The sequence below is a fragment of the Pelecanus crispus genome, chromosome 1, assembly GCF_030463565.1.
Source record: "Pelecanus crispus isolate bPelCri1 chromosome 1, bPelCri1.pri, whole genome shotgun sequence".
NCBI classification, from domain to species: Eukaryota; Metazoa; Chordata; class Aves; order Pelecaniformes; family Pelecanidae; genus Pelecanus; species Pelecanus crispus.
In genome coordinates, this window is record NC_134643.1 from 140,374,298 (window position 1) to 140,386,808 (window position 12,511).

General features: G+C 50.8%; 1 protein-coding gene across 1 annotated transcript in view; it reads right to left on the reverse strand.

Moving 5' to 3' along the window:
* NHS (NHS actin remodeling regulator) overlaps positions 1 to 8,288 on the reverse strand; it is a 261,294-nt gene extending 253,006 nt beyond the window's left edge. The window contains exon 1 of the mRNA XM_075720220.1: positions 7,889 to 8,288. Within this exon, the coding sequence (XP_075576335.1) occupies positions 7,889 to 8,288 (400 nt within the window). The remainder of the gene's footprint in view (positions 1 to 7,888) is intronic.
* Positions 8,289 to 12,511: the final 4,223 nt, after the last annotated feature.

Here is a 12,511-nt window from a genome sequence, read left to right on the forward strand (position 1 = left end):
TTTTATTTTAATCATGCTCTAAGCCCTGCCTTTTTGAACTTTTTATAAATTCTGCTATCTCCCTTTGCAGTTACTTACATATTGGTATATAAATTCAAAGACGAGAAGCAATTAGGAATGAAGCGAAGACTCCCTCTCTTGATGCTAATACATCAAAGGAAGCGAAAAAACCTTCCCCCCGCATACACGCTCGGTAACAGAGAGTTTCTGCTCTTCACAGCCTAATAGCTCAAGTAGTTCCAGCTGAGAGTCTGATGTCAGCCTCCGATTACATGGAGATGCCAAGTGATTGGAAAGAGCAGCTTTTGAAAATCCCAGCTCTCCAACTCAGAAGACCACACAACCCTGTAACAATGCTTTTAAAATGCATATGTGTATTATTCACATCAGCTGATCATATTTTTCCCCCACACAGGGCATCGTAACATTGCTTTTAAGAGTTCCCTGGGGGTCTCTGCTTGATTTGGGTACAACATGTCTAGGCATGTGTGAAGGACATGTGTCAGATTAGGGGCTTTTTAAAACACCCGGCACTGCCCTGCACTCGATCTGTTTTGCTATCCAGTTTGGAGAGAGGAAGAGCCAGGTGCTGCCTTTAAACAGCCACGCTTAAGAAGCCTGCCTTTGCCAGAATAGAGAAGGAGAGGTTGGGACCGGCTCATGCCAGGGAGCATTGAGGGCCGGCTACCCCTCTTTTCTCCCCACCTTTGTATATCTGTGCCAGACCACCTACCATCTGATCCTTGAAACTGAAGCCACAGAACAGGTAAATCTACGTAAGAAATGTCAACAAAACCTGATTCTGCTGATCCAGAACAGCAGTTGAGTGGCACCGTTACACTGGATATTTATCTTTGCTTCCTGCAAATCCTTCCCTCAGTCCAAGGACATTTGAGAACTAAGCAAGAGTTTTCTGGAAACACTCCAGGCCCTTCATCTTCCATAAAGGGAAACTACCATCTTTTTTGCATGTGAATCAACAGGTGAATGACCTCCCCATGCCCTCAGTAAGTTATCAGAACCCACTTATTTCTTAATCTCCAGATCTCTCCTGTATCACAGGGGAACTAACCAAAAGTAGGAATGACTCCATTGATTTCACTGGAACACTCATCTTATGCTTCCATATGAACACATAAATGAAATTATAAAGGTTCTTAAATAGAAGCATGGAGTTTTAAAATAGGCTGTGGGAAGTATTTCTGTTAAGCCATCAGATCCACAGTAAGTGTAAGTTGCTTACAGGCCTGATTCTATTTTCTCTGCAGTTTTACTCATGTGTAAAGGAGACCTCATTGGTCTTAAAGGAGTTCAGCCATTTCCACTAGGATTTCTAATAAACACACTGAAAACCCTTGCTTGGCTCTTGAGTATGAGCCAGAAAGAAGTTCCACTAACAATTATGATATTACACAGCTATGTAGCTGCAGTGAGCTGGGAATCCAGCTTTGAATGTTTTTGGATATCAGGCCTTTTGACTGGCATGCTCTCCATCTAGCAACAAAATCCCCAAACAGTTCAAACCTGTTACATTAGTTTAAGTAGTATAGGTGGAATGAAAAGCAAGGAACTATAGAACAGACAAAGGCCTTCTATGCTACACCGATGGAAGACCAAGTAAATGAGATGCAGCAAAACTCCTAAAGATTTACATCTATATAACAGGGAATGGCTTCAGAAGAAAACCACCACTGTCTGCTATTCATCTGCTACCAGGCTGTGCCAGATAAATGCTAGTGAGTCTACCTGAGCACTGAGCTCTCGGAGCCTTTCCACTGAGAGCCTCACTGACCTCGGCGTGACAAAGGATTTTACACTCTGCTTTTATCTGCAAACAGGCCAGAGTCTACTTTCCGCAAGCCAACGTGACTGAAGGTGACAACCCCAACTTCCAAAGCATTACATTCCTGCCAAAGCCACCTGACGAATTCCATCCCATTACCTTCTATCTCGAACTAAATGGATGAAAAACAAATCTCTCAAGCCCAGCCTCTGAATGGTTGAGTTCTTGTGTAAAAGGTCTATTGCTATACTGTAAACAAAGATAAGGAATCTTTTTCCTAAATGACAGTACTCTAGCTAATGGTGCTCTGGCTAATGTTACGGTAAGGTAAGGATGGGATCCTTACCTGAGCAGGTTTTTCTTCCCCTGCTCCTTTGTTGTTCTGACAGCAGTAAAAGTAAGCAGGAAAGCCAAAGTTTTGGCCTGCTGTTCCTTTCGACTCTACTAACTTGCAGTCAACCCTCTGCATTTAGAAGCAGCCAAGCACTGAGGAAATTCTCCAACTTTCCCACACCCACAACTTGGTTATTTGCATTCATGGGCAAACTACAGTCAAGTGCACCAGAGAGGCAAGTTCTCTAATAGAAATGAGTAAGCAGCAACCAGCACAAAACCAAAAAACCACACCTGGCAAGTAAAGCCAAAAGTCCTTCTCCATTTCCAAAAGGACAAGTGAAGAGGCAGTGTCATTGAATTTGGACAGGTGCAGGACACAGTCTGAAGGCAATGGATTACTACCTCCGGCGTAAGGCTCTGCTTTTCTTTGGAGGTTTTATTCTGCACCTAAGAAGGATCTGCTAATTCATATGATTTCAATGTATAAAGGGAGCTCTGAATACATCCTTGGATTTGCCAATTAATACGATTTCAATGTACAAAGGGAGGTCTGAATACATTCTTGTGCCTCATGTCCCCCAGGCTACATTAGTGTGCACCTCTAGAAGTGTAACTACTTAGATATGCTCATACACTATAAAGCACTATGAGACAAAGTTAGGGGAAGATAGAAATCAGTTCTGATTTGTCTCCAGCAGTATCACAGATATTTTAATGTAAATGTATCCGACCCATGGAGGTCTACAGTTGTGCCTCAGCACAAAAGAAAATCCGTATAATGAAAATTGCACTTTAAATTCTCTAGGATTTTGTGAAGCTGGGATGAAGTGCAACACTTATCTACCCAACTTGCACTTGCTTCTTTTTTCTTTCAAGACGGCACTGACTCTTAAGGTCTTATGTACCTACCCGCCTGAAGATCTCCGCAAGTATGCTCACCAAAAGTTAGCTTGGGATGGCCTTACGATGCAACTGTACCTTAAGCAGCAATTGAGAATTCAGCCCATTAACTCCAGGAGGAGGAGAGGCATTATCTGCTGAGCTTTGGGTCCAACATATGTTTTGTAAAAATGGTAGGATTGTGGCAGAAGGCACATAAAAACCTTACAATTGATTAAACATTTCCCTGCAGTGCTCAAAACCCAAACAGAAGAGCATTGTATCAGTGTGTAAAAACAAAACCAAAACAAATCAAAAAACCCAAACCAAACAAAATCAAAACCAAACCACCTAAAAGGCACAATGAAAGAGTAAAAGCAAAAGTGAAACTAGCCAAGCTGATCTCAGTAACCGGCTTCAATGAAACAGAATAAAGTAATGCAGAGCCTAAAATGATAAAGAATCAGTTCGCAGCTGTCTTTTTTATCTCAATACTGACACTTCAGGAAAGAAGAAAAAAACTATAGGGGAGCTCACTGCAGAGATACGGGGGCCTCTGAAGAGCAGAATAACACAGGAGATCCCCACACTTCTAAGCAGCTGTATCACTAACTGCAAGCACGTAGGAAAATCAGGAATGGAAAAGCGGAGCAATGAAGATACAGCCAGCAAACACTGGAAACGATACAGCTTTTAGAAAGATTGGCTACTGGTAACACATTGATGCTTTCAGAAAAAAAGCCTGGAATGTGTGGAATTCTCTGGGATGCCAGGGTGCAAAGAGGATCTCGTTAACTAGGGCTTTCAAAATCTGCTGCCTGGTCATTGCCGATTATTCAGAAAGCAAGATGGCTTACATCATCAGTTTCTGAAAAGTACAATATTCCACTTAGACTGCCAGATCTGTAGTCCCCTGGACTGAGAAATCATCTTTCCAAATAATAACGGAGGCACCGAGTCCCAAGTCTACACACAAATCCAGCACCTCTCCTACATTTCTGTATTACCAAGATAATCAAGCATCTAATAATAAAACTGGGCAGTACCACACTGCTCAGTTCTCTTGCTGGTAACAAGAAAACTCTAAGCAACAGCCAGACTGACAACAATCACGTTATTCCCACATGGTTCTGCTTTAGAAGCAGACCCTGGAGCTGCTCATGATGAAAAGCAGTAAAGTACTTGGAGTGGCAGGAGGACAAAGTAGTTAGTTCAGGAGCTGAGCAGGAAAACATTTCTCACCCTTGTTCCTCTTCCAGTCAGAGGGTGGGAAAGGATTCATATTTGCAAGATGCTAGCTGGCCAGAGGCTTGTAAGAAAGATGAAAGGACAAGCAGCATCTGTGAAGGCAGAGGCGAGGGACCTTGAGTTTTTGAAGATGACCTGCTTGCGACTGCCCAGAATCAGCCCTTTATTGCGCCCAACAAGATTTTCCAATCACACTTTCTGAACAGCGGCAAGAACAAAAGAGCAACACATAGGTAAATACCTTTACCAGTAGCTCAGCAGAGGAGTTTAGGTTCTTTTCTTAAAGCAAAGCATACCCAGTCTTGCAAATATTCACCACTTCAATAGCAACAGAGCCGAGAACGTTAAGGCCTCATGAAAATGACAGCAGTAGTGGTAAGCATTACTGGAAAAATGCCGGGTTTAATTAATTTCAATTTTCTGTTAATATTCCCTGAACCCAACATAGATGTTTTATTTGAATACAATAATACATAATTTTCAATCTAAAATACAACATTATTATGCAAAATTGTACAATATGCTATTTTCAAGAGAGCTCCTTTCCTGCTCCCCTTCCCCTCGGTATCATCCCTGCAATTGCCAAGGAACGGCATTCTGGGCAAGGGACAGGGGTAGGGAAGCCCCTCTAACCACTGGCGCCAGTACCTGCCCAGATGGCATTAGCCTATTATTTCCTTTTCCTCACCCAGCCTGTGCCTTCGCAAGGGAATCTCAGAATCCAGCTGGCTTACGAGGCATGGAGAAAAAGGCCCTCCAATGTCAGAGCTGAGTATCTAGGGCATGTCTGGCAGCGTTATTCTCAAATCACTGTGCTGCACTTGGTGTTAGAACATCAAGAATGTCTCACTGTGGCAAGATAGCCTAGTAGTTTTAAACTGAGGGCTTTAAAAATGTGTGGTTGGGCTGCACTGTTGTGATGCTAACATACCAGTACCTGGCATCTCGGGTCAACGCGCCAAGCAGCCCAGCACCTCCAGACTCGCGGTATGCAACAAGTTCAATGCAACCATTACAATCATGCCATGGGTGCAGGGGCTGCATGCCTGTCACCAGCTTGTTCCTTGTGGTGCAAGTTCAAACTTCCAGCCAGTTCTGAGTTATTCCTGGATGTGTCATTTGGGCTGGACAGCCAAATGCCAGCCCAGAGGCCACCTCATCATTCCCATGTTTGCCACAGAAGGTAGAAGTCAGTATGCCTCAATGTAATGCCGGTAAGGTCCTGGGCAGACCTGTGACCACCTGCGATTGCTCTCTTGGTTTCAAAAAACCAACTGGGAGCAGTGACTTGTGTGTAATACTGTCGGCAGTGAATTGTGCAGGCACTTCATGCTTAAAACAAACATTAGCATAGTCTTGCTGAAAGTAATAATGAAGGAGGAGGTGTCAGCCCGGAAAGGAGAAAGCATGCTATCATTATACGCTACAGCGAGGATGGGCAGTTTCCTGCCAGGCAGTCTTATCCGGCCCTTGGGAACACTGAGCAGTCTGGAGGCCAAAGGGAGGCGTTGCTGTGGATGTGTGTGAATTTGGGGAATGTGAGGAGAAGATGTGCAGAACGGTGCAGTTCAGCTCCAGGTCCCAGCTGAGATGTTCAGACATAGCACTATGCAAATGCAGCTGTGCTGGTCCAACACTGGATGGGGAATAAAAGCAGCCGGAGCATGCAAAGAAGTTGACTGCTCCTGCACATTGGGTCGGTGTGGAGACTTTCGCCTTTAAAGCACATGTGGCAGAGCGCTGCATGGAGAGAAGCGATGAGGACTGGGCGATGTACCTGGGAGCAGCTGTACAGCTGGAGGCAAGGCACACACCTACTGAAGGATGGGTAGTGGCACAGCCCGGCATTGTGGAGGAGCCCTTGGTGGGCCAGACCGAGGGACATCTGCAGCTCTATCAGCGGCACTGCGCTGTACATTGTACTGTATACCACGGGGAGGAGGAACAGCAGGTGGACTCAGGGAAGATCATGACCGAAAGTCTCTCCCCTCCTAAAGAGAGAAGGGTTTAAAAGAAAACAGAACACCACCAAAGGAGCGGATTCTGTGTTTATCACCACAGGGGTAAAGCCAGACTCTCTAATTAAGCGCATGACATAACTGTGCTGTAATATCAAGGGTTTGCACTGTGATTTGAAAACAAGCTGCACTTGCACAATCCAGAAAGAAAAAAAAGCCGTACGGATTAGAAAAGCTAAGCTCTGCTCTCACTTACATTAGTATATACCCACAGTTACTCAGCTCAAAAGACTTACAGATGAGAATGTGATACAAGGAGTTTCTTTTCCTCAGACAGTTCCCTCACTACATCGGCCAAGCCTCCTTCTCACCGCAGTTTCCAATCACAGCCCAGCACTCTGCTCTGATTACGCACTCGTCCTGAAACCACAGAAAGCCTCCCTCGGTCTGATCTACAGTTGATGTATATTAATACATCACCAGCAAAGTCGCTCTACAGCTGCCGAGGATCTAGTTTAAATACCACTGAATACTTAAGGCTTGATTCTGTTAATCAGTACGGCTTCACTGATCCTAGAAAAGTTACTTATATTTCCACACCACTCCACAGGGGAGAAAACGCAGAGCACGTTTTTTTAAATGGCACGTTCATTAAAACACCTAGAAGAGGGCATGGTCTCATTTACACCGGTGTAAATTCATTGCACTGTACTCACTGGAGGTACTCGGGACTTTGAGGGGAACAGCAGAAGGCAAAAACTAAGCCAAATTCTCCTTCGAAGCCATTGCTTTTCCCAAACCAGCTATTAAGAGGGCAGGATCGACCCCAATCTCTGCTATTCCAGACTTCCCAGTCCACAGCCCTACCTATCAAGAAAATACATATTCACAAGCGCTTGGGAAGCGTATGTGCCAGCGAGAGTACAAAATCATTACGCTGCTGTGAACACGAGCCATATTCAGCAGAAATCAGCAGCTGTTAGGACTACGGAGCCTGTCACCGCTTTTACAGTTTGGGTGGAGAAGCAGCAGGATTCAAGCGCTTACTGCTCATAACACAAGTCGCGTATCGCCTTGATCTTTTTCTTCCCTCCCGTCTCCCCCCCCCCGGCTGTTTGGGGCCACTCTTTAAACAGAAAGAAGTCATTAACCAAACTTCCTTATTTTACGGCCCCGAAAGTTGGCTAGCGACAAAGCAGCTTTATTATTTCCACTGAAGAGCTTAAAATTTCGATCGGGAAGTCAGAGACACTTCTAGGGGGAAGACAAATCTGTCCAGGAAGGGGGACGGGCCGGCAAAGGGAGAAAACCCAGAGGTGCCGGGGGACGGGGGATCATCCCCATCCCCACCACCCCCCGGGGGCCCCGCAGACGAACCTCGGCCCCCTCCCCGGCCAAACCCTCGGCTGCAGAAGATGCGCCCCGAGAGCCCCGCCAGCCAGCTCCTTACGTAAGGCACAAGCCACTGACATCATCCCTCCCGCCGGCATCGCCGCGGCGCCCAGCGGCGCCCACCGACCCGACCCGACCCGACCCCTTCCCACCCTGCCGCCGGGGCTGCCTTCGCACCGGCTCCGGCCCCAAACTTTGCCCGGCGGGTTACGGGGCGGGGGGGGGGGGGGGGGGAGCGGCTTGCCCCGCCGGGCGCCCCGGGCTGCGCTGCGCCCCATCCCGCGGTACTTACGCACTGCCTCCTGCTTGGGGTCGAGGCCGCGCACAGCCGCTTGCAGGCCGGCGATGCGGCCGTGCAGCGCCCGGACGCGGCGGTGGGTGCCCTGGATGTCAGCCTCGACCTCCTGGAAGAGGGTGCAGGCGTGCCGGGCCACGTCGGAGAGCTGCCGGAGGATCCGCGACAGGGCCACGTTGCTGACCGAGCAGAGGTCCAGCACCATCAGCACGGCCGCCGCCTCCCTCTCCCCGCCGCCGGCCGCCTCCGCGCCCTCGCCCGCCGTCCCCGGCTCCTCCGGCGGCGGGTCCCGCGGCGGCGGCGGCGGCTCAGCGCCCCGGCTCTCCTCCAGCACGGAGGCGGCGGGCTGCCGCCGGCACAGCCGCTGCGGCTCCACGGTCCGCTTGGCGAAGGGCATGGCCGAGCCCTCGGCCGGGGCTCTCCCGGGCTCCCGCGGGCACTGGCGGGGATCGCTGCCGTCCCTCCTCCTCCTCCTCCTCCTCCTCCTCCTCGCCGCCGCCGCTCCTTGCCCCGCCGCCGTCACTCGCGGGCGGCCGCCGGCGGGCGGCTCATCGCCTCGCTGCCTCCCTGCGCGGGGCTGCCGGGCTGCCGAGCATCCGCTGCCGCTGCCGCTGCCGCTGCCGCCGCTGCCGCCGCCGCCGCCGCCGCGGGGAGCCGGGGCGCATCCGCGCCGCCTCGCTGGCTCTCTCGCTCGCACGCCGTCCCGCTCCGGCGGCGGGTGTGAAGGGGCGGCCCGAAAACGCGGAGAGAGGAATCCCGCGGCCGCGAGGAGGAGCGAGCCGCCGAGCCTCCCGCCCGGGAGAGCGGCGGGGCGGGGGCCGGGGCCGGGGACCGGGGCGGCGCCGAGACCAGCGGCCGCCGCCGCGGGGAGGCGCTGCGGGGCCCGCCCGGCCGCGCCGTGCCCGGTGCGGGGCTGCGGGGAGGCGCCGGGGGTCCCCGGCAGGCGGGGGCCGCTGCTGCGGGAAGGCGGCGGCCCCGCCGGGGCGAGGCTTGTCCTCTGCGCCCCGCCGCCCCAGCCCGTCAGCCCTCCGGCGGGAGCGCTGCTCAGGTGCGAAGGAGGAGGAGAAGGTGCCGAGAGGGGCACAAGGGAACCCCAGTCAGCGAGGCCCGGCCGCTGCAGGGGGCTGGTGCCTGGCCGCTGGTGTCACCTCTCGGGGCTGCGCGGAGGGTACGGCGGCCTCCAAAGTCAGGTGGATGCACTTGGGCACCCGGCTTCGTAGGAGGCGTCGGGGAAAACCGGGTTCCAGTCAGACAAGGAGCGCTGTTCCTGCCGCAAGACAGCTGAGCTTGCTCACCCACACCTCTGAAAGTTGAACATGGCTAAAGAGCAGGTATGAAATCTGAATGTACACTGTAAATTATTAGCGGTAACTACGCAGAGCAGATACCACAGAAAGAGCTAGCGTAAAAGGAGAGCCAAGTGGCTGCAAGTGCAGGCATCCCACAGTTTGGAAACGTTAGCTTGAGTTTGCCCGCTTGACCTTAACTTGTCATCCTTGCACACGTGTGTTGCGATACAGTCTGTCATTACATGACCGCATACAGGGAGCTTTCAATTACCTCTGGTCAAATAATCTGAGTTGCAGATATCTGCGCCGGAGAGAGCGTCACCGCCAGCCCGGTGGTATGCGCGCCCCAGGCTCTGCGGGCACAGCGACCTGCTCCCGGGACAAGCTTAGCTCCGGAGGCTGGATACGGTTCCTTTTGCAGAGCTCAAAGTCTGAGCTGATAAACTTTGCTGGCCCTGCTGCTGGCTTTTGGTATGGACGGTTCTGCCTTCACGCTGTGCCTCTGGGAAGGGGAACACACCACCGCGCGGAGTTAGCGTGGGTCTTTAGCGCACGTTTCTAACTCGGCTTGAAATGGGCAGCCCTGGCCCTGTGCTCGGAGAGGGAGGAGGGCACGGAGCCTGCCGCTGCCTGCCCCAATCTCAGTGCCACCTCCCCACACCTCCTGGCGGGCCTGAAGTTCAGGTGTAACCCAGTGGGAGTGGGCAGGGATCCGAGAGCCATCGCAGACCCCAGGGCGGTGCTCAAGCAGTACTAAAAGTATTTTTTGGCCCCAAGCGGAGCTGCTGTTAAAATCACTGGGGCATTTACACCCTGTACTCCTGGGTTTCTTTCGCAGCAGGGTGGCTTTTAGCCCTGGTAATGGAGCACAGACTGTACTGCTCCTCCCACCTGTGGGAGCCATGGCACGTTATTTATAAGCCACTGAAAAGTATTTTAATATTTCACTTGAGATTCATAAAGGGGGAGGGAGTGGTTAAGTTTTAATGCTCCAGAAAGAGCAGCAGCCATCCAAACTGGTGTGGGATCACAAGAAAAGGACCACAGGAGTCAAACCTGTTGGAAGCAGTGTTGTAGCACTCGCCAGGCAGGGGCAGGAGCTACCTGTGAGGAATGCAGCTCAGGCACTCATCCTGGATTGGGCTGTTCATGACAGGTAAAAGCGGCAAGAGGCAGGATTTTTATACTGCGCCTTACCACAGCCTCGCCGTTGCATATAAAGTCTGACCAGCTCGGGTAGGACAGGAGCTGTGCAGCTCTCTTCCTTCCCTTGAAAATGACGCCTTGGTTCTTGCAGCATATTCCTACTCATCCTCAACAAAGATACCAGAAGCCAGCGCTTGTTCTTCCTTTACTTTTCTCAGTCTGTTATTACTACTCCGCATTACCGTAGGCTCCATGGTTTCTCTCTTTGTCCCAGGCTTGGAAAGGTACAGCTCGCCTTAGGGCATGTCTAGTCCCATGACAATTGTGTGACTTCTGTAGGTAGCAGCACAAGACGCACACAGCGCCAAAGCCACACGAGTGAACTTGTTTAAAGGAGACAGGTCCTGCCAGTCTGTGTATCTCTACCGTAGGGAGCATATCTTCATTTTGGAGGCCTCGTTGCATTTCTGTCCTTCCTTCCGTGAGCGTAGATGTTGCCATTTTTCTTAGTTTTTCATTGCAAATAGAACACACTCCATACACAGCTCGGGTGTGGGGTGCTGGCATTTTCCACCAGACAGGTGGAGATGACATCCCAGTTTCCTTTGGTCAGAATACAGTTCCTATCATTGCTGGCGCTGGGGGTTCAGGTAAAGCCTCACCCTAGTCACGCACCTACTACATGTTTTCCATCAGTAATATCAGGTGCTGCAAATTCAAATTCAGCAGCTTCTCAGCTGCCCACAGGATTGCTCTTGGTGTGTCTGTTTGGTAGCAGAGGTAGTAAGTGGGGAGCAGTCCCAAAGGTTAAACTCAGCCTCAGGAGACGGGTGTCTGGAGGCTCTCTCTGTAGCCAAAGGAGAGGAAAAAATTCTTTCAGGTGGGATTTTGAATGCTTAAAGTTGGGCCTCAGCTCTGAAGTGCCCCTCAGAGGCGCCCGTGCCTCCGCACTGACTGCAGGGGCAGCCCAGGGAGGATCACTTCCCTGGGCTGAAGTTAAACCTCAGGAGTATTCCCCAGGGTATTAATTTGTGAACATGTCGGCCTGGACCAACCTTCTGCATCAACAGATTTCAAGAAGCACTTACAGACCTTGGAGATTGAGACATGTCAGAAAGAATATCAGTCATGAACAGACACGAGTATGTGAAACAGTTCCTTATGTATTTATTTATGGCAGGAAAAGCCTCCTGTTGGACTGTACTGCTTTCTCACATGTGCGTGAGCTGTGTTCCCTGCGTTGGTTGCTGTAAATTTAGGTTGGGATGCTGCTGTGGATGGCATTGGCTTTCACCCATGGCAATGAAAAGCTGCACGATGGTTTGCTTCAGAGACACATACAATATGGGGTTGGAAGAGTGGGCAAAAAGGGTAAAAGAAAGGTCCTGCTTGACCTCTCACCGGTGCTGCTGGTGGTAGGCAGGCACCTGCTCATAACCCACAGTAGCTGCTGTGCAGCTTCCCACCCCCATACCACAGCTGTATTCATCCCCTGGCTTGCATTTGCTGCCGATATCCTTGCTGAGGTGTGATTTTACAGCGACACCAGCTAGGGGATATTCGTGCTGATGGAGATAGAGGGCAGGACCATTGGCAGATGAGAAGGAATCTGGTTCCCCGCTGCAGCGAGCTGCAGGGAGCTGCGATTAGGCAATCTCACCCGGTTTGGCAGGGCTGCTCTGGCCTGCTGCAGTTATGTCTTGTTCTGCAGTGCCAGAAAGGGAGGAGAGGCTGATGAGTGCTGTAGGCTATTGTCATTTCCTCCCCTTTCCATGGCTGGCAGGAGGATGCCTTTAGGCATCATATTAATGAAGTTGTGGCCTTTTGACCATAATGTGGCATCTGTCATCGCTGATGCTAGCCCTCCCTACGTATATCGCTTATTTATTCTCAGCAAAGATGTCACAGACAGAACATTACCAAACCTGTACCCACTTAGGCTAGCAAAAACTATCCTTGTTTGGAAGCTCCCTTCAAGGTTCAGCTGCCGTTCTGCACTTAGACCTGACAGTGATGTTCATTGATCACACCAAGGCCATGTTAAATGTAAAAGCCCGTAAAGCAGGAAAGTAGCAGTCAGGGCAGTTCACTGTGAGTCTGGACCTGCTCATTCCAGGCTCTCAGCCCTGCCAGTTTGTTTCAGCAGGAACGTGTTAAGGTCATGTCCAAAACGTGGGACAGTAGG